Here is a 27,498-nt window from a genome sequence, read left to right as displayed (position 1 = left end):
GTGCATCAATACGTGCCAGCAGTTACTCTAGGAGAGCTAGACAGGGCTGTAGAAGGTCCTTAACCCATCAGCAGGACAGGTATCTGCTCCTTTGTGCAAGGAGAAACAGGATGAGCACTGCCAGAGTCATACAACATGACTTCCAGCAGGCCACTGGTGTGAATGTCTCTGACCAAACAATCAGAAACAGACTTCATGAGGGTGGCCTGAGGGCCCGACGTCCTCTTGTGGGCCCTGTGCTCACTGCCTGGCACAGTGGACCTTGATTGGCATTTGCCATAGAATACCAGAATTGGCAGGTCCGTCACTGGTGCCCTGTGCTTTTCACAGATGAGAGCAGGTTCACCCTGAGCACATGGGACAGACGTAAAAGGGTCTGGAGAAGCCGTGGAGAACCTTATGCTGCCTGTAACATTGTTCAGCATGATCGGTTTGGTGGTGGGTCAGTGATGGTTAGGGGAGGCATATCCATGGAGGGACACACAGACCTCTACAGGCTAGACAACAGCACCTTGACTGCCATTGGGTATCGGGATGAAATCCTTGGACCCATTGTCAGACCCCATGCTGGTGGAGTGGGTCCTGAGTTCCTCCTGGTGTATGACAATGCCCGGCCTCATTTGGTGAGAGCATGCAGGCAGTTCCTGGAGGACAAAGGAATTAATACCATGATATCCAGCATGATTTTTTCCCCCCATTTTGATCTGATGTGTTTTTAAAGTGTTCCTTTAATTTTTTTTGAGCAGTGTGTATACAGTTCTTTTAACAGACATAAAATATACAAGTTTCCATTTAACACAAGTATGTCTTGCTGACCAGACTGTACATAACCGTGTGCTGCTCAGTAAGCTAGCCGACTGTAATGTACTCTGCAGACCTACCTGCTCATACAACATCCTGCCAAGGGCGGCCTTATGATAAAACAGGTATGTTTCTCTGTTTCCTGGTGGATCATGCTGATGTATGTAATTTTATGAAACACAACTGGATGTTTTTGTTAAAACAGATGTGATCCTGGGTTTTGTTGTTTCCATTTTTGTTGCCGTTTTACACAATAACGCATATTATGGTGAGTGATTGTTCAGATGTTTCACATAAAATACGTATTTATAGCTGAAGATAATGTTGTGATTACTGATCTTGTCCTCTCTCCTCTAGCATGCACATTATCCTATGGCCTGGGTATAATGACTTTTGCCGTTGTGGGAACAGTAAGAAAATACAACTCTTTGAGGTAAGAATAACCTAAATGATAGTTTAACACACATGGCCAGCTCTAGCTATAGGCAGAATAGGTGGTTGCCCAGGGCCTCCACATGACCAGTGTTGAGGAAGTTAAACGTTCACTGCATTGTAGGGCGGGGGGGGGGGCAAGTAAAGCTTTGCCAAGGTGCCATGAAAAGGTAGCTCTGGCCTTGTTGACACAATTCAATTGCGGTGGAAAAACTGCTGAAAATTCTTTTGTCTTTAAGGAGTAAAAGATATCATTCTTGATTAAAAAGTGAAATGGTAAGTTAATATTTTTCACTTAGCAGGCTCTAATGCAGGGATGTCAAACTCCAGGCCTGGGGGGCCGGAGCCCTGTGTAGTTTAGCTCTTTCCTTATTCCACCACAAATGATTTAGCTTAGCTGTGTGGTAATTAGCACAAGGAGTTGAATCAGGTGTGTTAAATGTAGGTAAACCAAAAACTGTGCAGGGCTGCAGGTCTCCAGGACTGGAGTTTGACACCCTGGCTGTAATGTGATTATGCAGTGGATATAAAAAGTGTGCACACCCTTGTTAAAATAACAGGCTTTTGTGATGTAAAGAAATGAGAACATGATAAAAATTTCAAAACTTTTGCCACCTTTAATGTGACTATAACCTGTACGATTCAACTGAAATTCACTGTGGGTATGGTGTTCTTTTGGTGATGATGGTGTTTTCGTGCCAAACATACCTTTTGGAATTGTGGCCAAAAAGTTCAGCCTTAGTTTGATAAGACCAGAACCCATTTTCCCACATGCTTTTGGGAGACTTGGTGTATTTTTTTTTTTTTTGCAAAATTTAGCTGTCCCTGGATGGATTTTTTTGTAAGAAAAGGCTTCTGTCTTGTAACCCTACCCCTTAGTCCAGACATATGGAGAATAAGGGAGATTGTTGTCACATGTAGTACACAATCAGTACTTGCCAGACATTCCTGGAGCTCCTTCGGTGTTGCTGTAGGCCTCTTGGCTGCCTCCCTGACCAGTTTTCATCTAGTCTTTTCATCAGTTTTGGATGGACATCCAGTTCTTGGTAACGTCACAGTTGGTCCCCTATCGCTGTAATTAAATCAAAAGGTGCTTGAACAAAGCACTAGTTTATGGGTCTGCACACTTATGCAACCAGCTTATTGTACGGTTTTTTATATTTTTCCCCCAAACAGATTAGTTTGTTTTTCAATTGAATTGTACAGGTTTTAAGTCACATTAAAGGTGGGAATAGTTTTGAAATGATTTATCGTGGTCTCATCACAAAACCCGGCATTTTAACAGGGGTTTGTACACTTTTTATATCCACTATAAGGTGTCGGCACTTCACAAACCGTGCTGGTCACATGCCATGTGGCCCCTAATTAAGCTTCACCACTGCCTCCCCCACCCCGGCAAACTTAAATTTGCTTTGGACAGTGAGCTCTCTTCATGCCCTTTGCCTGTGAGGGGGGGGGGGGGGGGGGCACTGGCAGTGATGCTTGCTGGTGGTGTCTGCTATGTCACATAATAGATTGACTGACTATGACTGTCTGCAAAGTGTTTTTATTGGCTTGTTTATATGTTTTCTTCATATTTATCTAGGGGTCAGGAGTCTCTGTTGGCTGTTCTCTCAGGATCTCTGTGTGATGGTCGGGTATTAGGGGTGTACTTTGCCTTAAGTGTTCTGATTTCTGATTCTCTCTTCAGGTTTTTAATTCTTTGTGAATAATGCAAACTGTAATGTGACTTATTTTACAAACCAAAAACCGACACGTGTGCCATATTTTTGCAAACAAATGTGAAGATTTAAAAGGACTCAATGGAGTAAAATGCTGTATATCCTGTGCACACATCAGTAATGGTTATATAGTCAGTGCAATATACTGTTTGCTTGGTATTCTGTTTGTATAATGTTCGCACTGTGTGCTAGATTTTGTTTTGCACTCTATATATCTGTGCACTTTACAGTATGTACCTTGCTGCTGTATGCAAAATAATGTCCCCCTGGAATCAATAAAGTTTATTTTATCTTGGTTGTGAAAATCCATCCATCTCCCATCCACAGAGTCCACCCCAGGCAGCAGAGCACACAGCTAGAAGGACATCTTAGTTATGAAAATGATTGATAAAATATAATTCCACAATTTGCCATAGAGTGACTATTATACACATAAAGACCCTCATATCTTTTTTTTAGGTAATCACAAAGTTTAAAAAGTCTCAAATTATGGTGTAAATGGTTTGCATCAATGTCATACATGTTCCTGTTGTATTACTCTTCTTTTTAAATAATTATTTTTATTTTTTTAAATCAGTTTTTATATAACCTGTTGCATTACTGTGACCAAAAGAACAAAAAGAAAGAAATCAATTTGCCTCTAGACAGCACATTTCATCAGATTGATCTCATTGCACACAGATATCCATCAGACACAATCGTGCTGAATGCGTGGAGCCAGCACAACTTTATACAAGAACCTAGGTCTGCTCGCTTTGTAATACAGCCTGTGTGGTTTACTTATGTGCATTTTGAAGATTGCTGTCCAATTGTATAATGGATAAAGTGACCTGTCTAAACAAAACTTTCTGACTCATTGCTTAAACCTTCAGGTGGTATCTGGTAATACAGATTTACGGGAGGACCATTTTCAAGGCATGCTGGTAATTGATGATGAAACAATATTTCAATTGTTTTTGGAAAGTATGTTTTAGGTGAGATAAACCCTGAAACAGAGACACATTATCACTGAGACAGAAAGGGGGAGGGCATCGGCCTGTCAGTTCAGGGTTGCAAGTGAGGTGAGCGTCACAGTCCATTTCATTGCCTCTGTATCTGTGTGCTCTTCTCTGACAGGACCAGAGTCCCCAGTAGTTGTTTTCCAAAGTGATTGTGTATATGGGGTTAATTTTTTAATTCCCTTTTTGAATTAACATGGGAATCCCCAAAGAAAGGTCAGTTCCTTTCCGAAAGTCCTGTCTGAAGCGATTCTATTCTCTGAGCTGTCTGTGCTTTCTCACACCTTCGAATAACGTTGCATGAACTTATAGATGTTTTTGGGCAGCAATAATTTGTAACAAGTTAATTAAGGATAAAGAAGGAATACTTGAACCAAAATACTCCATTTTATTTTGAAAAATAGACACAACAGTGAATTCCAAAAACCAGACAGGCAGAGAACATACATTTTTGTTAATTTTATTATCGCTATATAGTCTGCTTTAAACGGTTACCATGTAAATGGCCAAATCATAACCATAGAGTTACAACCTAAGATGTTAATAGATCATTAAGAAACTCAGACATTAATTATTTTCAACAGTGCCAGCTTTAAATGTATACCTTAAGATTAAATTAATGAGCTCAACTAAAGTAATGTAATACATCAACATTTTAAAATGCATATTTTTTCATTATAGTTTTGAAACACAATTCACAAAAAAAATCCCACGAACTTGGAGTTTCCAGAGAAGTATTTAAAACCACATTAAACAGTAGATATCTGAAAACTCAAGACGCTAAAGTTTTAAATCTCATCAAATATCAATAGTAATAGTGTGAGCAGGGAGGGGGTTTGACAGATTCTAAAAACATTAGATACATGAAAAATGATTAATAGCATGAAAGAGTCTCAGATACAGATGTCAGCAAGTTTTCATACTTATACTTGCACTATAGTAATTTTAGTCATGATATTCTCTGAAATGCATGCATGCTTTATATTACGTTCTTCTGCTAAGATCAAAATAACCTGATCAGATTGAAATATGTGTTATAGCTCTCAGGTTTAGCTTGGAAGTATCATTAAAGAATGTCAATTTATCAAAGAACTTCTTTAGACAGCAAATTCTTCACTGGACTACATAAATTCTTCACAATGCCGTAACATGATGAGGAAGCCTGATTTTAGGTCATTGGCAGTCTCATCTTTAGAAATTTGATCTTCATTTCTGTTTTGTGTGGCAAAATAGTTGTTTCGTTTTGTCACAGCAGTGCTCTAAAGGACTGAACAGCTCAGCTGTTGGATTCTAATTGTGCTTTTCCACTGGCATACAGGAACCAAGCCAAACCGGACATGAACTGAGAAGAGAATAGTTACAGCATGGTTCCAGCTCACTTCGGTTTTCTACTGCAGAAGGGCCGGCTTGGTAAAGGTGTTGCTGGGTTTGGACTGATGACAAACCGAAGAGATGCTTGCTTACTGTTTACATGGTGTACATCATGATTTACTATGTGCTCATTTCTGCTAGCCGCATTGTGCTAGCATCAAACGCTAGCGGCACGAACATTCATTTGCGTAAATTTGCATTATAAGTCCATTCCTTTCAGCTGTTCTATAGTACTTTTTTAAATAGGAGGTTGGAAATTTACAAGTTCCAAGTTATCAGGAATGCATTAATACATCGCATTATCCATGCATATCAATGCCAATGCATATCACTGGTATCTCCATGCATTCTGACCAATCAGTGGCAGTCATGCAACCAACTCGGACTGGTCATGCTTTCGGCCCTGTAGTAAGCAGTGCTGTGTCAGCACGGGTATGACTTGGCCATGGCTTGCATAATTTACAATGGAAAACTTTCAGTTTGCAGTATGGCTCTGGCACGGCTCAGTTCTAGGTGCCAGTGGAAAAGCACCATAAGGCTACAACACACCAAATTCTTGGCCTGGATTTGGAGTGAGGAAGAAGACAAAGAATAGGGGTCAATTTAACAGCATGTCAATATGAATTAATAGATGTATATGGTTTCCAAAAGTTTCAATGGCTGATTTATTGATGACAGAGGACAAAATTTAACGCCAAGTGGGTCACAGTGAAGGCCAACCCCTTGGCGCATCTACTTGGCATTAGCAGAGCTGCTGACCATCTTCTTGGCCACCTGCATGATGGCGTCCCTGTCAATGCCAAAGATCTTGAGTAACTCGGCTGGTTTGCCGCTGCGTGGCACATGGACCACAGCCAGACGATGCACCGTGAGCCCAGCCTCGTTCACTATGGCAGAACACACTGCCTCCCCCAGGCCACCTAGTGGAACCACAGCAGCTGGTTTAATATCATAGGGCCACAGCCTTTGTACAAATAGATACATTTGGATACAAATAAAGAATGGGGCTGGAAGCAGCTGACGCCTGCCTGCTCAGTTATGTAGGTCAAAGAGGACTGAGAGGGCTGAGGAGACATTAAACACAGCTGACAGCCGACTGCATCCTCACATCCTCCTGCACAGAAACCAGCCGACTTCCCCAGGGGCGGATTGATTAACAGGTTTGCCAGAGACATCAGGGCCCCCTACTGGCCATCTAGGGTTTTTTATTACTATTTTTTAAAGTAACCCTTTTTCGGTTGTTTATTTCTTTTCAAGTTGGTGATTGGTTAAAACCAATTCTAAATTATCTTTTAATACTTTTATGTATTTTCTGATATGCTTAGTCTGTTTCCTGCGTAAAATGGATTTTATGAGCCAGACTAATAACTTTTATGCCAGGAAAGCATGGAGGAAAACATTTTAATAGTAAGAACTTTTTAAATATTCTTTGGAAATTTGCCCCTCTCTATAAAGTTACCCATGGTCTATGCTGTCTATGGTGAATATGTATTGAGTGCACATTGTGGATGCAGTTGACACGCACTGGATCAGAGTGTATTGTTTTAAGGTTACTGCTACTGAGGTGCGTTTATTCAATGAGATCTATTATGGGAGGTATTTTCTGCAGAAAAAATAAATGAAAATGAAAATGATAAAATGAAAATACACCCTCCTCTTTGCCATTTAGTTTTCATAGTCTATGCTCAAATATCCTGCCAAAATAAAAATGAAATAGCAGCATTTTCATTATGATTTTCCACTCCTGTATGAGTCAGATGTGAAAAATTAAATTTAAAAACCTTTTTGTCTTTTCATTGCCTACTCTGCATTTTCATTATCAAGTTCACAATGTGCAAATATTTTTCCAAAAGTATTGGGACACCTGCCTTTACACACATATGAACTTTAATGACATCCCATAATGACATCCCTTAATACATAGGCTTTAATATGGAGTTGGTCCACCCTTTGCAGCTATAACAGCTTCAACTCTTCTGGGAAGGCTGTCCACAAGGTTTAGGGGTGTATTTATGGGAATCTTTGACCACTCTTTTAGGAATTCATCCCAATGGTGTCCTATCGGGTTGAGGTCAGGGCTCTGTGCAGGCCAGTCAAGTTCCTCCACAACAGACTTGCTCATCCATGTTCTTATGGACCTTGCTTTGTCCACTAATGCACAGTCATGTTGGAACAGGAAGGGGCCATCCTCAAACTGTTCTCACAAAGTTGGGAGCATGAAATTGCCCAAAATGGCTTTGAATGCTGCAGCATTAAGAGTTCCGTTCACTGGAACTAAGAGGCCAAGCCCAACCCCTGAAAAACAACCCCACACCATAATCCCCCCTCCACCAAACTTTACACTTGGCACAATGCAGTCAGGCAACTACTGTTCTCCTGGCAACTGCCAAACCCAGACTCATCCATCCGATTGCCAGACAGAGAAGCGTGATTTGTCACTCCAGAGAACACGTCTCCACTGCTCTGGAGTCCAGTGGCAGCTTTACACCACTGCATCCAACGCTTTGCATTGCACTTGGTGATGTAAGGCTTGGATGCAGCTGCTCAGCCATGGACACCCATTCCATGAAGTTCTCTACGCACTGTTCTCGAGCTAATCTGAAGGCCGTATGAAGTTTGGAGGTCTGTAGCTGTTGACTCTGCAGACAGTTGGCGCACATCAGCATGCGTTGTCCCTGCTCTGTGATTTTACGTGGCCTACCACTCTGTGGCTGAGTTGCTGTTGTTCCCAATTGCTTCCACTTTGTTATAATACCACTAACAGACTGTGGAATATTTAGTAGTGAGGAAATTTAAGAATGGACTTATTGCACAGCTAGCATCCTATCACGATACCATGCTTGAATTCAATGAGCTCCTGAGCGCGACCCATTCTTTTGCAAATGTTTCCAGAAGCAGTTTGCATGCCTAGGTCCTTGATTTTATACACCTGTGCCTAAGGTAGTGATTGGAACAGCTGAATTCAATGATTTGGAGGGGTGTCCCAATACTTTTGGCTTTTTATTCACAGCTGTTGTACTATGCATTTCATATTTTCCTTACCCAACGTGAATATGACCTTCACATTCCATTTGGAAATATGGCTTCTTATTCGAATCAATTATGTGTACAATTGCTCAGTGTCATTCACCAGTTTACTTACTAACTCAGTAAGAGGAAATGAAAAGTCAAATTGGAAAATGAAAAGACAAAAAGGCTTCTTAATTTTATTTTTGAATTTTTCACATCGGACTCAAAAATGAGTGTAAAATTAAAATGCAAATGGTACTATTTCATTTTAATTTTCTTTTTGGCAGGATTTTAGAGCATACACTTTGAAAACTAAATAGCAAAGTGGAGATTGCATTTTCATTTTATCATTTTCATTTTTGCAGAAAATACCTCCCATAGTCTCTGCTGAGCTTTCTGGTTGCTTCATATTACTGATGGAAAAGTGTAAGCTTGCTGGTTTGTTGTTCTTCTGATGATTTGATACAGCGTCACACTCGCTTTGACTTTGCAGTTATTTTATAGTTTCTAATATTTATTCGTTTTATAGTTAATTGTTGTATCGTTTTGGGGAGTGTGGGCAGAAGAAGACATTGTGACCCTGGGGCCCCTGAACTCATTAATCCACTGCTGGATGCCCCTGTAGCAGCATCCAGGATAAACTCCTGTGCAGCTCTGAGCTTTTCCATGTATGTCAACATGGCAAAACCATGGATAAAAAATACTAATAAAACACATAATTCAACTTTGGTAATGCTAATGAATTCAATGATATTATATTAAGGGTAAGTTAAATGTATGGGAAATTTCAATCAAAATGATTTCCCTATAAATTCAGGTGTGTGGATATATACAATTTAAAAAAAAATTCAGATCATGCATCAGTGTTCCCTCATTGCCCTCAGCAGAAACGGCCCAGCACTCACCTTCATAATAGTGGTCCTCCACAGTGATGATGCGGCCCTTGGTTGCCTTGGCATTGTTGATGATGGTTTGAGCATCCAGGGGTTTAATTGTGAAAGGGTCAATCACCCTGAGATTGATTCTCTCTGAAGGACGATACAGTGGCTTTAGGTAGCGCCAGCAGTGAGTCATGAGTCACTGTGACAACACCAATTCATTCCTCTTGTATAGCCAGGCAACCAAAAAATGTTTTATTTTTTTTAGACATTCCACCTTTAGCAGCACCTTCCAGCTCAGGGGAATAACAGGAATCCTTCGCATTACCTTTCTTGAGTTGCTCAGCTGCTGCCAAGGCTTCGTGCAGCGTGACCCCCGCCCCAATCACGGTCACATGATCATCGTTGCTCTTGTACACCACCTGGTGGGAAAGACAAGGCGCCAAACACATTGGTGACATGGTGAGGTGCAGTCTAGCTGTGTGACTGACTGTGCCCCTCAGTCCTCCGCACCCTGCTCGCACCTTGGCCTGGCCGATGTGAAAGTCCTCACTGCTGTTGTAAATGACCGCACTCTCAGGACGACTGGTTCTTATGAAGCAAATACCCTGCGAGACAAAGGAAGCAGATGTGTTAATGGGCTTCCTGCGAGAGAAAGGAAGCAGATGTGTTAATGGTCTTCCTGCGAGAGAAAGGAAGCAGATGTGTTAATGGTCTTCCTGCGAGACAAAGGAAGCAGATGTGTTAATGGTCTTCCTGCGAGAGAAAGGAAGCAGATGTGTTAATGGTCTTCCTGCGAGACAAAGGAAGCAGATGTGTTAATGGGCTTCCTGCGAGAGAAAGGAAGCAGATGTGTTAATGGGCTTCCTGCGAGACAAAGGAAGCAGATGTGTTAATGGTCTTCCTGCGAGAGAAAGGAAGCAGATGTGTTAATGGTCTTCCTGCGAGAGAAAGGAAGCAGATGTGTTAATGGGCTTCCTGCGAGACAAAGGAAGCAGATGTGTTAATGGGCTTCCTGCGAGACAAAGGAAGCAGATGTGTTAATGGGCTTCCCACATGGGGTTGTTTTTTCTATATGCTGGGCGCCGATGCAAGAGTCGGAGCACGGATCCCCGAGGGCCAGGCCACATGCTACCTTCCTGTTTGCCGCCAGCTCTACTGCCTTCTCGGTGGCGACTCCATCGCTGGGGTAGAAAATGGTCGCCGTGGGGATGGCTCTGAACAATGCCAGATCCTCCAGGCCCATCTGAGATGGTCCATCTTCCCCTGAAAGAAGGCGTCCACATGTGTCAGAGCCCTCGGCCAATGGGAGTGGGAGGGTGGGGCAGCAAAAATAACTAGAAGAGGGGCAGGCGTGCAGCATACCTGGGGAACCAATAGGATGCCTGGGCACCCTGTAACCACTTCCGTGACAGAAAGGGGGAGTGAGTGAGGGGAGGGGCTGGGTGCTATCAGGACCAGCGCAAAGATACAATGGGAAAAATGTGAGGAATGAAAAGTCAGGATTTAGTCAGGGATACAGCAGTAAGGAAAAAAACTGATAGAATCTGTTTGGGAAATACAGAAGCAAAGAAACGATAAAAAGGAGACATGCATTAGTGCAGGAACTATGATGTCGATTGTGTTATGGTGAAGAATTACACCATTAAAGGGCAATTAACATAAGGGATTAACACACTGAAGCTGTGAAGAATCACTTTCATCACTAAGAAGTGAGGCAAAAAAATGAACATTTAAAACAATTACATTTGTAAGCATGGCTTAACTTGTGGTTTAATAATACATAGTTTGCAGATGGAGGGGGAGGAGCTAAGACCTGCTGTGAATTCAGTACTGACCAGCAGACAAGCCACAGTGGGAGCCACACAGGATAATGTCGCTCTCAGAGATGGCTGCCATACGCAGCTGGTCGAACGCTCGGCTGAAGAAGGCGGCAAAGGTGCTGGCGAAGACGACGTTCCTGTCCCTGGCGGCACAACCCACGGCCACACTCACCTGAGGAGGGGGCAGAGTGGTAGGGGGCTTATGGCAGTGGCTGGGGGAGAGAACGGCAACTCTTATTGAGGGAATCTTGGAGATCTATCAATGGGCCTCCTCATTCCTCAACAAATGAAGGGTTGGTCACATGGGAGACTCTCTGGCATATTTTGTATGAAATTTGCTTGATTTCTTGTATTCCTGAATGAGAAACCTTCCCCTACGCCCTTCTAACAGTAGGCATTATCATCAACCTGCTCGAAACAGTACAGCTTGTGTGCTTTCTGATCCATGTGGAGAGTAGCTTGGATGTTTTTTTCCATATTACTGCCTCTCATCTGGGAACTGGGAAGTCAGAATTTCTGAGTTCCTAAGTCAGAAAGTTGAACACCCTCTGAAGTCAGAGTTCTGACTCGAAAAGTCGGAGGAACCTCTGCAACCCTGACCTTAAAATTCAAGATGGCTGCACCCTTCATCAACAGAAGTGAAAGCTAGAGTTATATACCATTTAGCACTTATGTCTTATTTGTTTCTCATTAAATGGGTCATACACACAGTACTGTCCAACCTCTATTTGTGGACATGTTGCTATCATGTGTGTAGGTGCTAAATACCACGTTATTAATTGGCATTGCTAACTATGGCTAACAATGAACCTGGCTAGAACTGATATTGCTAAATGGCTTTCTGATTTGTTGTACTGACATGTAAATAATTTGGGTTTGACGTCACTCCAGCTTCTGACCTCCAAGGTAAATGGAACTCAGCAGGTCAGGGTGAGCTGAGGACATGGCCTATGAATATGCGGGTTTGGATTACACCTCAGACTGATCAGGAAGTAGGCCGAGGTCCTCACAGGTCACACTGTGAGCACAGAGATGCATTATTCAGTGAACTGTATCTACTGTCAGCCTAGTGCCCTAAAATAGAGCAAATGCCAGACTCATACACAGCTCTGAGCAGCCCAGGCGCAAAATACCTGTGGCAGAAGTTTGACTTTGGGAGAACAAAAACAGATGTTTTCCATTATGGCATCTTAAATTTTTTTCAATACACATCCAGGAATATATCTAACGGAATACAGTTCTCTAAGCACAAGCTAGACCTAATGATTAAAGCAATCAGCACCTTGCCAATATCATCCCAATGCGCTTTCCTAGGGTTCACTGTATGAAATCAACATGAAGAGGTATGTTAGTTAACCAGTGTAACCATCTGCTAGTGAGGAAAGAACATGCGGGTACCATGTTTTGCTCGCCAAGGTAACACTCCACGAACTGGTCGGGATGCTCGTTCTTGAATATTTCACAGAAGGTGGAGTTCTTGGTGTCCCCATCCAGGGCCACCAACCGCTCGTTGTACCGGCCCAGTTTGGCTAGAGCCAGACCGTAAGCCTTCCGTGTGGCAATCTGGTGAGAAAACAGCTGTTACTGGAGAGGACAGAAGGCATATGGCATACTCACCTAAAAATTAAGGCCTACCTCCATGAAGAAGGTCAGTTGGCCAGACTAAAGGTTGATTTATAGTCCTACATAGAATCTACACCATTGGTAGCTGTGTAGCTGCATATCCTACACCGTAGCCTGCACCATAGCCAGACACGCACCTCCCCAGAAATGTAACTATACAGGTAGTATATAGGGTTAGGGTATAGAGGCCATCGTGTAGCGCAGGGGTGGGCAATCTTATCCGGAATGAGCCATTGTGTATCCGGATCTTCGCTGCAACTTCCTAATTAGATTACTAATTAGAAGACTGATTGGTTGAAGAGTCCTCACACCTGGGTTTGAACAGCTGACCTAAAGGTTATCCAAAAAACCTGCATACACACCGGCCCTTTGTGGACCCATGAGCTACCCATGGCATAGATTCTATGCAAAAGTATAAATCAGCCTTAACTACTACGAAAGCATCAGGTTAACTAACAAATATCGGTAACACTTTACTTAATTAATTAATCAGTAACTGTTTGCTTCGTACTGATTCCTTGTTCATTCATTCAGTCATGATGCTTCATGTATTTTATACAGAAACCATATTAGATCATGATTTGTTCTTTAGTAGTAACTGAGTTACTATTTATTTGTACTTCCTTAAGGAAAGTGTTTCCCAACTGTTGACCCACACTATCTAAAAGCCTCCTTATGTCCACCTCACCCACCTGACTATTCCTTGATTTTGGGAGTTGTTCCATCCACCTCTTCCAGTTCTCTTTGAATTGTTTTATTTGTAATTATTATTAAAACAGGAGAGTGAATCGCACTCCCCACATTAATGCTGTACCTTCTCCCCGAGTTTGTAGCTGGGGCCGCTGGGCATGCGGATGTTGCGCACGTTCACGAGTGGGGCATCGTCCACGGGCGTGGCTGGGTACAGGCGCTTGCTGCTGTTCAGGATGTGGTTGTGCAGCTCCCTCACCACGCTGTCCGCCATGTCCTTGGGGAGGACCTTCCCATGCCAGCCCATCTTGTCCTCAGCGGCTGCACACACGTACACACAGACCCACACGCGAAATGAAGGAGCAGTTTCATCTGTGCTAAGCAGCTCACCAAGCTGACAGTGCCCCCTTAATTGGCACAAACAGGGGATGCGGGACTCCACACCTAAAGGGGGCAGCAAAGTGATTTTTATACAATATGATATCAAGTAGGAAAGCAAACTACCACATCGAAGAAGCCTGAAAGGGAGAGATCCGGCTGCTCAAGGTCCAATGCGGAGAAACCATCAGTCCAGGCATGTGGTCACATAGCAAAATTATGGGTTTGACCTGCCCGATTTTTGCTTGCTCCCAACTAGACATGTAGCCCAGTAGTAAAATTAGAGGTTTGTACCTCCCTGAAATTTGCTCCTGTCCCCAGGTCATCAAAGTCTGCAAAGTCTACTTAGAGGGACGTATCGGCAGTGATAACCTCAGCTTTGTGATACAGTCCAGTGCCTAGATTTTGTAAGCTCTACACGATAGGCTTGGGGTGCTGTATAGATTCCATTGCATTGTGGGTACCTGGAATTCCTTTGCCTTTAATGGTTTTGGCGATAATGGCAGTGGGTTGGTGTCGAGGCTGGCTGAGGACTTTACAGAGCTCCTCCACGCTGTGGCCGTCCACGACGAAGGCATTCCAGCTACCAGAGAAGAGAAAAGGACATTATCTCTATTTGTGTGTGAGATACATTGACAGATATGTGCATGTGCACACATAGGCTACTCACTCAAATAGAGATACATGTGTAGGAAAAGAGTAACACCAGGAGTTAAATCATAATCAGAGAGGAAGGGGAGCCTGGTCAAGTACAGAGCAGGGAGGAGGGGGGTCCTGAAAAAGCCACTCTGTACATTTTTTTTATATGAGTATTGCACATATTATGTGGTTAAATAGTACTGGACATTTTTTTAAAGCTAATATAAATGAAACTTAAAGATTCATCAAAATGGCTTATCGCTACAAGTAATATTTTTGCTTATGCATTTGTAATGTCCTTGTAAAAATGCGTTAAAATATTAAGTTATTCACAGATTGCTTGTTACAGGTCTTTCCAAGTCCAGCTAGTAACTGAAGTTTTGGTAGCAACACAGTAAACAAAATAAGCAAAAATACAAAAACACAGGACAGAAATCAAGGCATCTTGTAGGAATATCTATTCGAGAAATCAGAACGACTAATTAAAATTAACATTAAAACTGATAAAAACGTTTTTTTTTGTGCAAAACCAGCGTTTTGGGAAACCATTCACTTTGAATCTTTTACTAAATTTTCAGACATTAAGAAAAAAAGATTAACATTAAAGAAGGCAAAGCTGTACTCCCGCAAGGAACAATTTGGACATAAAGAGGTGGAGCTATACTCCGGCAAAGTGCCATTTGGACATAAGGAGGCAGAGCTGTGCTCCAGCAGGGTGTGATTTGGACATAAGGAGGTGGAGCTATACTCCGGCAAAGTGCCATTTGGACATAAGGAGGCACAGCTGTGCTCCAGCAGGGTGTGATTTGGACATAAGGAGGTGGAGCTGCACTCCGGCAAAGTGCCATTTGGACATAAGGAGGCACAGCTGTGCTCCAGCAGGGTGTGATTTGGACATAAGGAGGTGGAGCTGCACTCTGGCAAAGTGCCATTTGGACATAAGGAGGCACAGCTGTGCTCTAGTAGGGTGCAATTTGGATATAAGGCAGAGCTGGGCTGCAGCAAGGTGTGATTTGGACATAAGAAGGTGAAGTTGGGCTCCAGGAAAGTGCCATTTGGACATAAGAAGGTGAAGTTGGGCTCCAGGAAAGTGCCAGTGGACATAAGAAGGTGATCTTCACAAAGGTGAGATTTGGACATAAAAAGGCAGAGCTGTACTCCGGCAAGGTGTGATATAGACATAAGGAGGCAGAGCTGGGCTCCAGCAAGGTGAAATTTGGGCCCTGTTCACACCTGGTATTAACATTCATCCTGGGTGATCCGATCACAAGTGGACAGCACTACATGCAGGTGTGAATGCATTTCGAGGTGTGCATCATTAATGTTCCACGCAAATTCGGGAAAAATAAATTGTGTAAGTGATTAATTAAACATGTTTTGGAATTTGCACAGATCATATATTTAATGTGCACTTTGATGAAGCTTCCTTATTTATGTCAAAGCTGCTCCATGCTTTACTAACGTTGGTGAAACGTGCCGGTACAAATTACATGAACGCAAAATTAAACCGTGTAGGTAAGAATGTACATTCAATAGACCAGATAATGGATATTTTAACAGAAATATATAATAAAAGTGTGATCATTTATATAATTTTATATTGGGCTGTTCGGGGACTTGAACTCCCAGTCTGGTCCTGAGTACTTCGCTTTTACTAAGCTTGGTCCAAATTAAGCAATATAATTCAGCATATCAGACAAAACAATGAACCTTTTCAGCGTGGGACTGGGCTCTGGCAAGGTGTGATTTGGACATAAGAAGGTAGAGCTGCACTTTGGCAAGGTGCAATTTGGATATAAGTAAGCGGAGATGTACTCCTGCAAGGTGAGATTTGGACATAAGGAGGCAGACCTGCACTTTGGCAAGGGGCAATTTGGATATGAGTAAGCGGAGAGGTCCTCCTGCAAGGTGAGATTTGGACATAAGAAGGTAGAGCTGCACTTTGGCAAGGTGCAATTTGGATATGAGTAAGCGGAGAGGTCCTCCTGCAAGGTGAGATTTGGACATAAGGAGGCAGACCTGCACTTTGGCAAGGGGCAATTTGGATATAAGTAAGCGGAGATGTACTCCTGCAAGGTGAGATTTGGACATAAGGAGGTAGAGCTATGCTCCGGCAAGGTGTGATTTGCTATGTCCATAGTGCACACGTGTGCCAGGGTTTAAATATGTTCAAAACAAATGGAGAGCAGTTGTACAGACAAGCATAACAGCCCCACTCACACAAATGAACTGAAAAACACAGGACACTGGCACTCACAGGCAGAGCCACTCACCCAAATGCTTCACAGCGTCTCTGGTACTTCTCCATGTGGTGCTGCAGAGGAGTTGGATCACTCTGGCCCAGCCGGTTGATGTCCAGGACAGCCACCAAGTTGTCCAGCTGGTTGTAGGAAGCAAAGGCCATGGCCTCCCACACCGACCCCTCGGACAGCTCTCCATCTCCCAGTAGGCAGTACACGCGGTAACTGTGGAGTCACGAGGCAACAGAGCACACAGTGAAGTGCAGCCTGCAGGGGTGGGTCCACGGGCTGGAATTAGCCAGCAAGCTCTGATCTGGCCCAGCAGCTTGATGAACTGATGCATCGTGGCAACCAATTCTGTGGTTGCTAATATGTCACAATGTGTCAGTGTGCTAAATGTTTACATCAAAAGACAACCATCATCATCAACATTATCATTTTCCTAGGCTGCTTATTCAGGACAGGATCACAATAGGCTACTAAGGAAAGCACATAACCCTTTAGAGCAGGGGTGCCAAACTCCAGTCCTGGGGGGCCGGAGCCCTGTGTAGCTTAGTTCTTTCCCTGCTCCACCACAAATGATTCAGCTCAAGAGCTGCGTGGTGATTAGCACAAGGGGTTGAACCCTGTGTGTTAAATGAGGGAAAACCCAAAAATGTGCAGGGCTCGGGGGAGTTTGACACCTCTGCTTTAGAGAGAGCAATGTAGAGACACAAAGTAACCTGAACCATGTTTTTTGAGTGCAGGAAAAAGCTGGTGTGACCTATACGGGCAAAACAGACCAAGGCTGGAAGTAAACCCACAATCACACAAGCGCATTGCTACTCACTAATCCATCCTCCAGGACTACAGTAGAATCTAAAAAAACAATTACTAATCCTTCCTCGAGAAATGAAAATGGCACATGAAATATCACAAAAGCAGAAGAAAAGCCGTATATAACGACTGATTATTCTGAACCTGAATAATGTTCATTTCCAAACCTATATACTGTCATTCCAAAGCATGAGCTGGTTCCCTAGAGGGAGTCAGAGCTCTCACCCTAAAACACAACCCTACCGCCTACCTGCCTTCTCACACCACCTCGCACCCAATGGCTCCTGACAGTTTTCCAGTCCAATAGATATATTTTATTAAAGCTGAAAGACTAGCCAAGACAACACACATCGCGGTATGCATTCCAGTTCTGGGTGAAGAAAGGAATTCTGGGATCTGGTCCGTGGCACCTGGACCAACTGCTTCATAAAATTTTCACATTTGATTAGTCACGCATCAAGTACTGTGCACATAGGCGTAGGCAAGCACACAAATCACCTGCTTCTGCAGAGCAGAAAACAAATTAGCACGCAAAATGCACGGCCTGGATTGACACCTAAATAGCATAAAATGCTTTAGCAAAACTGAAAAAGGTTCTTCTTTACCTATTAAAACATAGCATCTGATTACATGAGTGTTGAAAGTCAGAAGCTCACAATAACATTGGCAAAATGGGCGTGACCCTCAGCTAATTTTAAACTTAATCATCAGACATGGGGTATGAAAAGGCCATGTCTGGACCCAGAAGTTCACCTGCCTTTGGAGTCAGCTAGCATTAAACCTTTCATTCTATGCTCCATTGCCAATTACATTGTTGGTGGACCCAGAAGCCACATAAGAATAATTATTGTTATTAGCATGTGGTTTAACAATTCCCCATTGTTAAGTGCTTTCTACAACCAATGAGAAAGAGTGCAACTATCACTGAAGCGGAAAATCAGGCTGACATGTTCAAATAGCTGACTTTCTGTCATATAAATCACAAAGCAAAAGCAATGTAATTTCAATGTACACTTTCAAACCAGTTCTGGGTGGGGCTGGGAGAAAATGAACACAGTGTTCATTTGGGGTGGTATGATAGAACGTTTAAGAGGTGAACAGGTCCATTGAAACTCATCTGACCAAGGAGAAGGTCAACAGATCGCAAGAAAGTCAACTGGTCGAAGAAGGTCAGCAAACTGACAGGAAGTCATCAGATCAAGAGGAAGTCAACATTGAAAGAAGGGGAACTTTCTCCCCAAAGAAGGGCAAGATACTGGGGGCACACTGCTACTCAAAAAAGCATTAAGAATAAACAAGACAAGATTCAAGGCTTACACACCCCTGCGCAGGAAGGTTTGCATGTTGCTATGAATTTGGAGCAAACACTTTTTAGAAATAGATTTATATAATCTGAAAACAAAAAAAACTGCTTGAGGATCAACAAGGTCCTACATCAAATGGTATGAGAAGACTGCACTAAACTAAACTGTAGGCCTATGTATACACACACACACACACACATATATATATATATAAATATATATATATGTATATTTATGTGTGTTTGTATATATAAACATATATTGTATATAAATGTAATGATTTATATATGAGCTACTTTAAGAGAGCAGACTCTCTTCTCCTGGTCAGAGAAGCCAAAGCTCTGTGACAAAGTAATTAGAAGCAGCCAGCTGCACTGTAAATGATCAACAAAACATTATATTATAAGAATAGTATTTGTTGTATGCAGGCAATCTCCAGGTTACAAACGAGATTTGTTCCTTGAGTCTGTCATTAAGTCGAATTTGTAGGTAAGTAAAAAAAAATAATACAGTAAATAATAATAATTATACTGTAATAATAAAAGAAACTATATATGATACTGTACTTTACCTCAAGCTAATGAACCACTGAAGCCATGCAATGTTTTCATGAGCGTCACAAAGTAGTATGTGTGTAAGTTTTTACATAACATTGTATTTAACCTGAATTTTTAATAAATACGTTTTATGGCAGTTAGGAAAGGAGCAACGTTTGTGGATGCTAAAGCTAATGAGAACAAGCAGAAACATTGAGGAGAGGACCAGCATTTGTGGATGCTAATGCTAATGAGAACAAGCAGAAACAGTTTGCGGATGCTAATGCTAATGAGAGCGATTAGAGACAGCGAGGAGAGGAGCAGCATTTGTGGATGCTAATGCTAATGAGAACAAGCAGAGACAGTGAGCAGAGGAGCAGCGGCTGTGGATCCTAATGCTAATGACCACAAGCAGAGACAGTGAGCAGAGGCGCAGCAGCTGTGGATGCTAATGCTAATGACAACAAGCAGAGACAGTGAGCAGAGGCGCAGCGGCTGTGGATGCTAATGCTAATGAGAAGGACTGCAACAAGGAAGCAAGAAACTTAAAAGGCAGACAAAAAGTTTGATGCAAGTAACAGATGTCAATACTTTTAAGTAATTATAGCACATTATTGTTGGTAAAGGCTGATTTGTGTGCACGATATCATTGTGGTCTTTAGGAGCTCCAGCACCTCAGAGTTTACAAGTTAAGCACTGGTTTCATTCATCCAATGACCATCGGCCCTTACCTGGCCTTGTCAAAGTATTTGCCTGTGTATGCCATTCCACAGGCCACACCAAGGCCTTGCCCCAGGGACCCGGTGGCAACATCCACAAACCGCTGCTTCTGCAATGACAGATAATGATTTAATTTGCAGTGCAATTTAACTGTTTTCCCTAGCAGCAATGGCCATGGAAATTCAACTGGGAAATGCCAGCTCTACATGCAATTAGTATATTTTCTACACTAAGAATGTTTGATTTCAATGAGTTGTATTAGAGCCCAGAATATTACTTGGATTATAACCAGAAAGCTCCTCCCTTCTTGAAACATTGGCAGCCATTTTGACAGCTGTGTGCCTTTGGGTGTACCACCCCAGCCCTTTAAGCTGGGGCAATACAATTAAAGCTAAAGGAGGGTGAGCCAGGTCAGGAGACCCAGGGGACTTGGGCTTCTAGTGGGGCAGGCTGCCTCCGAGACCACACAGACTCTCACGGGGACTGGATGTCCTTCAAGGATGGAGTCAGCCTTGCGGAGGCTGAAGAGTTCATTCTCCTTCAGGTATCCCAGCTCGGCCCAGACAGCATATAGCGCCGGCGCAGCGTGTCCCTGGGGAAGTGGCCACCGACATATCAGTCAGTTTTGGGTCTCCTGGGGACCAGGAGAACTATTCCTTTCATTTCCATTTACTCAAAAAAGCTGTAATGACATCCGTGTAGAACATAAAATCCTCTAATTACTTTTCATCCATCCATTCATCCATCCATCTATCCATACAACCACTCAACCTCCCAGTTTTGATACCTGCTTGTCTAATGCAGGGTTGTGGGGGTCCGGATCCTATCCAGGAAGCTATGGGCACAAGACAGAGAACAACCCAGGACGGAATGCCGGCCCATCAAAGGACACGCACACATAATCATTCACACCTGCGGACAATTTGGCCACTTCAATTCATATTAAAATTTTGCAGTCCTTAACAATAATTTCACAAATTTCTACTGAACATCTTACTATATGCATGCAGGTGATATTTGTATATATTTATCTACACCCTTCTGGAAGTGCTGCCATTGCAGTCAGGTGTGACACACTATGAGGAGTAGAAGTTGTCCAACTTGGCTGCAGTAAGTTTATACTCCACCCCTGCAGCCGCAGCCAGATGCTCTTGTCACGTCAGCTGCAGACAGACCTGAGCCCAAGTTGAACGCAGCCACAGATTCAATTTCTTAGCCTTGGTATTACGGATGTATAACTCGTATTTTTAACCTCGTATTTTTGCATATGAATTCGGACCGTCGAATTGGAACAACTTTGAAATGTTGAAGTGTGGGGAAGCAATAAAAAAGGCCAATAGAATTCTGGGTTATATCTCTAGGTGTGTGGAGTTTAAGTCAAGGGAGGTGATGTTACATTTATGTAATTCCTTGGTAGGACCTCACCTAGAATATTGTGTGCAGGTTTGGTCACCATACCTTAAGAAGGACATTGCTGCCTTAGAAAAGGTGCAACGAAGAGCTACGAGAATGATTCCTGGTCTTAGAGGAATGTCTTATGAGGAGAGGTTAGCTGAGCTGAATCTGTTTGGCCTCGAGCAAAGGAGACTAAGGGGGGGACATGATCCAGGTATATAAGATTCTAACGGGTCTGGATGCTGTTCAGCCAAATGGCTATTTCAATATTAGTTTAAATACTAAAACTCGTGGCCATAAGTGGAAATTAGCGGGAGAACATTTTAAAACAAATTTGAGGAAGCACTTCTTTATACAGCGTGTAGTTAGAGTATGGAATAGTCTTCCTGCTAGTGCAGCGGAAGCTAAAACCCTGGGTTCCTTTAAATCAGAGCTAGATAAGATTTTAACAACTCTGAGTTATTAGTTAAGTTCTCCCCAAACGAGCTTGATGGGCCGAATGGCCTCCTCTCGTTTGTAAATTTCTTATGTTCTTATGAAATGTTGTCTTTGTATTTTTAACCTCGTATTTTTGCATGTGAATTCGGGCCATCGAATTTCCGATGCATATTTCCAATGCATAAATATTCAATGTGTGAATTTCAGTGGCACAGATTTACTTCCATACTCTTCCTAATAACTTACAACTTTGGCCAGTAAAAGTGTAAGAATGTTTCCAAGTATCCAGTAGAAAATCTTTCTTTCATCAGGCCACTCAGAGTCCAAGTCCCACTTTTATAACAGTGACTCTTACCTTTGACAGAACAAAACGGTCATTGTTGGGGTTCCTGGGCTCTTCTGGCGTGTACCTCATTGTGTGGAAGAACAACACAGACATGATCTCTGCTACACTGCAGCACGATGTTGGGTGTCTGTGAGTCAGATGACCGTAAAGTCGATTAACAATACAGAAACCCAACAGACGGGAAACAGGCACGGCCCACACATAAACAGACAGGCAGTCTATGGATTAAACTTAAATGTAGGTCATTGAAAATATGAAGAAGTACGGCATTGTACAATTTATAACCTGCATCGTCTAGCTTATAGTTAGTAACTTTAAACAGAAATAATACATGAATGCGCACAGCTGGTATCAATTAAAGAGATATATGTACTCTATATATAAAAAACTGATCAAACTAGCAGTGCAAAGTGTACTTTGCGATGTAAGAATGTGCTGTCACATGTGTTATGTAATTTAGTGTGAAGATTTTGCTGCCTTCTTTTTCCCGAATGAAATAAAACTGTTTTATTAAGCAATAGCAGGTTCTAAATAAAAATCCGTGGCACCAAATGGAGTTTATCATCCAAGCTGTTACAGAGGTGTCAACTTCTGGGTTGCAACAAATATGTCTTTTTCTACCTCAATATGATGGTCGTGCTTAATTCTATAGAGACCTGAAATATATTCCGACCTCCCCAAACACTCCAAACATCAAAATTATTTTTTTGTGCGACAGCATCAACTGTTTTTTTTTTGTCAGACACAAAAAATAGTGAAATTATGGAATATGATTTAATGAACTGTAAAATCAGTTTATAGTCTATTTTTGATACCGTGTCAATTCTTTGATTATATTCAACCTAATGATTACTTAGCATACTCTGATTACTATCATGGTAAATTTAACACCTCTTACAATTTTTACCTTAGAATTATTTAGTTTTTCTAATGTTAAATGTTTTGTTTAACTTTGTCATCTGAAGATGTAAAATGGAATATATTTTGGTTCTATTTAATGTGTTTTAAGGTTAACCAATAATCAAATTAAGTGTTGCTATTACTAAACAGCAATTTCATAATAAATAAACTGCTCCATTCAGAATTTCACTTTGTGTTAAAATTTATTCATTTACATTCTGTCAGCTTGTACACAATGGAGTTCATTGTACCAAATGTGTAATATGTAGGTGATGCTTTATGCTGACATGGAAATACTTTCAGATATTATTTATTGTCATTATGCTGCAGTACAGTAACATTTTGTTGACGCCTCTTGTGCAGCAATTTTAAAACAATGGCAATTGGATAACAATAGAAATGATTATGGAAATAATTATTCAAAAAGATAAGAGAAGTGATATTGCTAAAGGTCAGAAAAAAGTAAATATGAGACAACATGCTTTTGTAACTGCTTCCTTAGAAAGACAAGGAACTAAAATAAAATAAAATAAAATAAAAGACATTTTATCTGCAGGGGCACGAACTTACCCACTGTTTGCGGCTGTAGTTGCCTTAATGGAGTTGATCCTGAGTCGAATGGCGATGTTTCTCAGAGCCTGCACTGTTTGCTGGTCGACTTTGTGATAATTCTCCATGAGTAAAGTTATGAGCAGCGCAGATTAAAAGAGATTGAGCTTCTGATTGCAGAAACAGACAGCGATGCTATGTTTGAGAGAGCAAGGGGTGGCAAGCCGAGAGAGACTGGTATAGTTAATTATAATGCTGAAAATAAGCAGAGCGAACATGAGCTCTATGCCTGAAAGTCCACAGTCACTCCGAGTCTTATATTGGGAAATTGGGAAGAGGAGGGGAGGAGTTCGCTGTGCTGCATACAATAGTGTTTGGCCAACCTGTCTAAGCTGATCAACAAATTCTGTTGAGGCACCTGGCCAGCTTACCATTCATCAGGTATGACAGTTGTCCCTCTAGGACATAATGGGTGTTGAAAGGCATTAAATTAACAAAAAACTCATCTTGTTCGGATCATTAGGCCTAATGCTGTTGTGCTGCATGTCACAATACTGCCTGTGAGATAACAAGGAGTGAAACATTTGATTTTGAATTACTGTGATAGTCGTGGTAGTCACTAGGTTCAAAACCCCAAAATAAGGCTATACCACTCAGGTCGGAACCATTTAAATCCAGTGTGTGGTTCAGGACACTGTACCTGTGGTGAGAAGGTCATGTGTTCAAATCCCACAGTCAGCAGATGGAGTTCACCATTAGGTTCCTGAATGTGGCACTTAACCCCCAGTTACCTGTGGGATTGTGTGACCCTGCATTCTCACTGAAAATGTATGTTTGGATAAATAAATAAGATAAAGTGACTGACTGACAGACAGACAGACAGACTAGTTGTCTTCAGGATATAAGCTGATGTAGTTGTAGGGCAGCTGAGAGGCTTACAACATGCACTCAACCAGGACTAAATCTCATTCGCAGCTAAAATGCTTAATCCAAATGAATTCCAGAATTATTTCATAGAAATGATTGTCTTCTCCCAATTGGTGATGCCCAAAGCACCTCCCCAGGATGGCATACTGTAGACATTCTAATCTGATGCCCAAACCAACTCAGTTGGCTCCTTTCAATGCGGAAGAGCAGCGGCTCTACTCTGAGCCCCTCCCAAATGTCCGAGCTCCTCACCCTCCCTAGGAGACAGAGCCCAGACACCATGTGAAGGAAGTCCATTTCCAATCCTCGTATCTTGTTTCTGCGATCTCAAAGCTCGTGACCACCATAAGTGAGGGTAGGAATGGAACACAGAACTTTATTTTTCAATACAGAACGATTGCATAATTTACGGGATGCTTGGCAACTCTCACATTTTCCAAAATAATAAATTGTACCTTCAAATACCACTTTTAACATCCACAGAAAAACCCAACAACTAACCAACCAAACAAAAACCACTAAACAATAATCATTATCATGATTATGCCATGTCATGCAGTTTTGTACAACATGAATTATTTATTCACTGATATGATGGAAAAAGAGGTTCAGTTATCCAGATTTTTTTTAAAGAAATTAAAGAGTAATTAACAGTTTAAACCTCTCTACCATAAACACTGATGGATCTAATGGACGAAAGCAAACTTCAGTATTTAAAGGGCAAGAACAAGAGAGCAGAAATTCCCGACTGACAGCCTACAGTCAGGGCCGTGGCCAGAGTGGGGGACGGGCAGAAATGAATGACTTTGAATTCCTTTATTTGGGAATATTGAACATCACAAATAAGTGTCTGGTTAATGTCAAGAGTGAAATAGGTACAATAATCAGTGCTTTGTATGTGAATATTTTTACCCTTCCAGTAATCACAAACAAAAACGGCGAGAAAAGCACAGACAAGACAAATACTGCATGCAAACATTGTAAAAGACTGATAACATACACAAATAGCACAACGAATATGCTTCAGCATGTCCACCGGCACCACAGTGAGCTCAATTCACCACCGCCAGAGCGAAGATTATTAAAAGGGCAAACCAGGCTAAGTGCAAGCCTTAGTTTACTTATTTGAATATTTTTTTAATTTACTGATTTTTTTTTTTTTTTTAAAACAGTATCTTATTTAATTTCAGTTGCACTGTTAAGAAGAGGAAATGTTTTGTACAGATTAGACAGATAAAGGAATATTTTTGAATAAATTTGTCTGCAGCTCATTCTGTTGAAAAGTCGTGAGAAAACCGTATTGTGAACTCAGAATCATGAATCGTATAGAATTGTGAGTTGAGTGTATTGTTACATGTTACACCCCTAGTGGTGGTAAAGCTGTCCTGCTGGCATTGCAGGCAATCTTTGCTTCCATCTGGGAGTCAGGCGTCATCCCAACTGGAAATCAGGACTTGTAGTCCCTCTCTGGAAAGGGAAGGGGATTGCCTGGATTGTGACAACTACAGGGGGATAACACTGCTCTTACTACCGGGTTACATCTTTGCTAGGGTCATCATGAACAGAATCCGTCATCAATTGATCGGCTATCAGCGGCCTGAGCAGTCTGCTTTTAGGCCTAAGAAGTCTACCATCGACTGCATCCTGGCACTGAATGATCTTATTGAGCAGAAGCGTGAATATCGGCAGAGGTTCTTTGCAGCCTTTGTTGATTTTCGTAAATCAAGGCTCAATCGAGGCTCTGATCGGGGATCTTGAGAGATTTAGCGAAGAGTCTGAGTGTCTGGGATTGTGGGTATCCTGGATAAAAACCAAGATCCAGGCCTTCAATGACTTCTTAGGCTCAGCCATCAGTAGTGTGTCTGTCTGCGGGGAAGGTGTTGATCTCATTGAGATTCTCACTTACCTCGGCGGCAACATTCATGTCTCTGGAGACTCTTCCTATGAAGTCAGCAGACAGATTGCCAGAACATGGGGGGTCTCAGGAAAGAGGTGTGGGAGGCTCCCGATATCTTTGCAAGAGGACGAAGGTCTTTAGAGTCCTGGTGCTCCTTGTCTTGCTGTATGGCTGTGAGACATGGACGCTATTCACTGAGCCGAGACGAAGACCATGTAACACCTGGCTGCAGCAGATGGATGGTCATTTCCAGAGGGTGGGTCTGCCTGGGGGGGGGTCGCCAGTCAGGATCCCGAGGAGTTTCGCCGTGTGGTGGGTGCAGCAACGTGCTGCATCAGCGCATGCCCCCCAACCTGACCTGACCTTCTGGATGGAGATACCGGGTATATATAGGCAGGAGACTTCTTCCTGAGCATAACCTGAATTAACATACTAACACAAGAATTAGGGCCTGCACTGCCTCCTGGTTCAGTTTATTTAGCAAAAGGTCCCTTCAATACTGCTGAGCTCTGTTTTACTGATCTATAAAAACATCATCTTAGCTGGAATGGCTAAAGTTAGATATAGGAAGAATAAAAATGATACCGATTGTTAGCTTTTTTTTTTTTTTTTTAACCCGACAGCACTATGACAGCTATTACCAGCTACCATAAAATGAGGTTATATGATCTCGATAATAAAATAACTTCAGTTTCCTAATCAGTGCAATGTTTTCATTGATACATTTACCAAGACTGGGTCACAGCATAATGCTTAACATTAAATGTTTTTAACACTAATTATACGTATGATTATGCCGTGTCTTTCATACAATACCTAAAGCAAAAAGAAAAAACAAAGACATTTCAAGATGTAACATATGGGGAGTGGTATATGGCACAGCAAGTTAGGACTTGGAAGGTCACTGGTTCAAATCCCAGGGCCAGCAGGCTGATGCCACCATTGGGCCACTAAACACGGCCCTTAACCCCCATCTCACGTGTGTCTCTTATGGGAGCAAGATGGGGTAGACATTACATCATTGTTGTTTGCAGCTGAAGTTTTAATTCATACCACCCATTAAAGAA

The 27,498-nt window shown here is 42.1% G+C and overlaps 1 protein-coding gene across 2 annotated transcripts; it reads right to left on the bottom strand.

Annotated features, from left to right (window-relative positions):
* Positions 1–4,320: 4,320 nt before the first annotated feature.
* Positions 4,321–23,924, bottom strand: tkta (transketolase a). 2 transcript variants are annotated; one of them, XM_072713131.1, is made up of 14 exons: positions 23,629–23,924; positions 22,168–22,285; positions 20,458–20,571; positions 19,991–20,088; positions 16,637–16,828; positions 14,189–14,307; positions 13,471–13,667; positions 12,432–12,596; positions 11,049–11,205; positions 10,346–10,476; positions 9,735–9,818; positions 9,539–9,632; positions 9,238–9,360; positions 4,321–6,243 (listed from the first exon to the last, which is right to left on the bottom strand). In XM_072713131.1, the coding sequence occupies exons 1-14, from the start codon at positions 23,733–23,735 to the stop codon at positions 6,056–6,058; spliced, it is 1,887 nt and encodes a 628-aa protein (XP_072569232.1). In that variant the 5' UTR covers positions 23,736–23,924; the 3' UTR covers positions 4,321–6,055. The 2 variants fall into 2 exon arrangements, with proteins under 2 accessions (XP_072569232.1, XP_072569233.1); XM_072713132.1 differs by having other exon boundaries at positions 20,491–20,571.
* Between the last annotated feature and the right edge of the window lie 3,574 nt (positions 23,925–27,498).

Source organism: Paramormyrops kingsleyae, chromosome 6 (assembly GCF_048594095.1).
Source record: "Paramormyrops kingsleyae isolate MSU_618 chromosome 6, PKINGS_0.4, whole genome shotgun sequence".
NCBI lineage: Eukaryota > Metazoa > Chordata > Actinopteri > Osteoglossiformes > Mormyridae > Paramormyrops > Paramormyrops kingsleyae.
This window is presented reverse-complemented; position numbering and strand designations above follow the sequence as displayed.

Bases quoted from the DNA above. Each gene is read 5' to 3' on its own strand.
- tkta (XM_072713131.1), bottom strand. From the start codon at position 23,735: ATGGAGAATTATCACAAAGTCGACCAGCAAACAGTGCAGGCTCTGAGA. The intron at 14,308-16,636 runs GTGAGTGGCTCT...CTTCTCTGGTAG, and splicing joins AGACGCTGTGAAGCATTTGG to CTGGAATGCCTTCGTCGTGG. The intron at 9,361-9,538 runs GTAATGCGAAGG...ATCGTCCTTCAG, and splicing joins AGCTGAGCAACTCAAGAAAG to AGAGAATCAATCTCAGGGTG.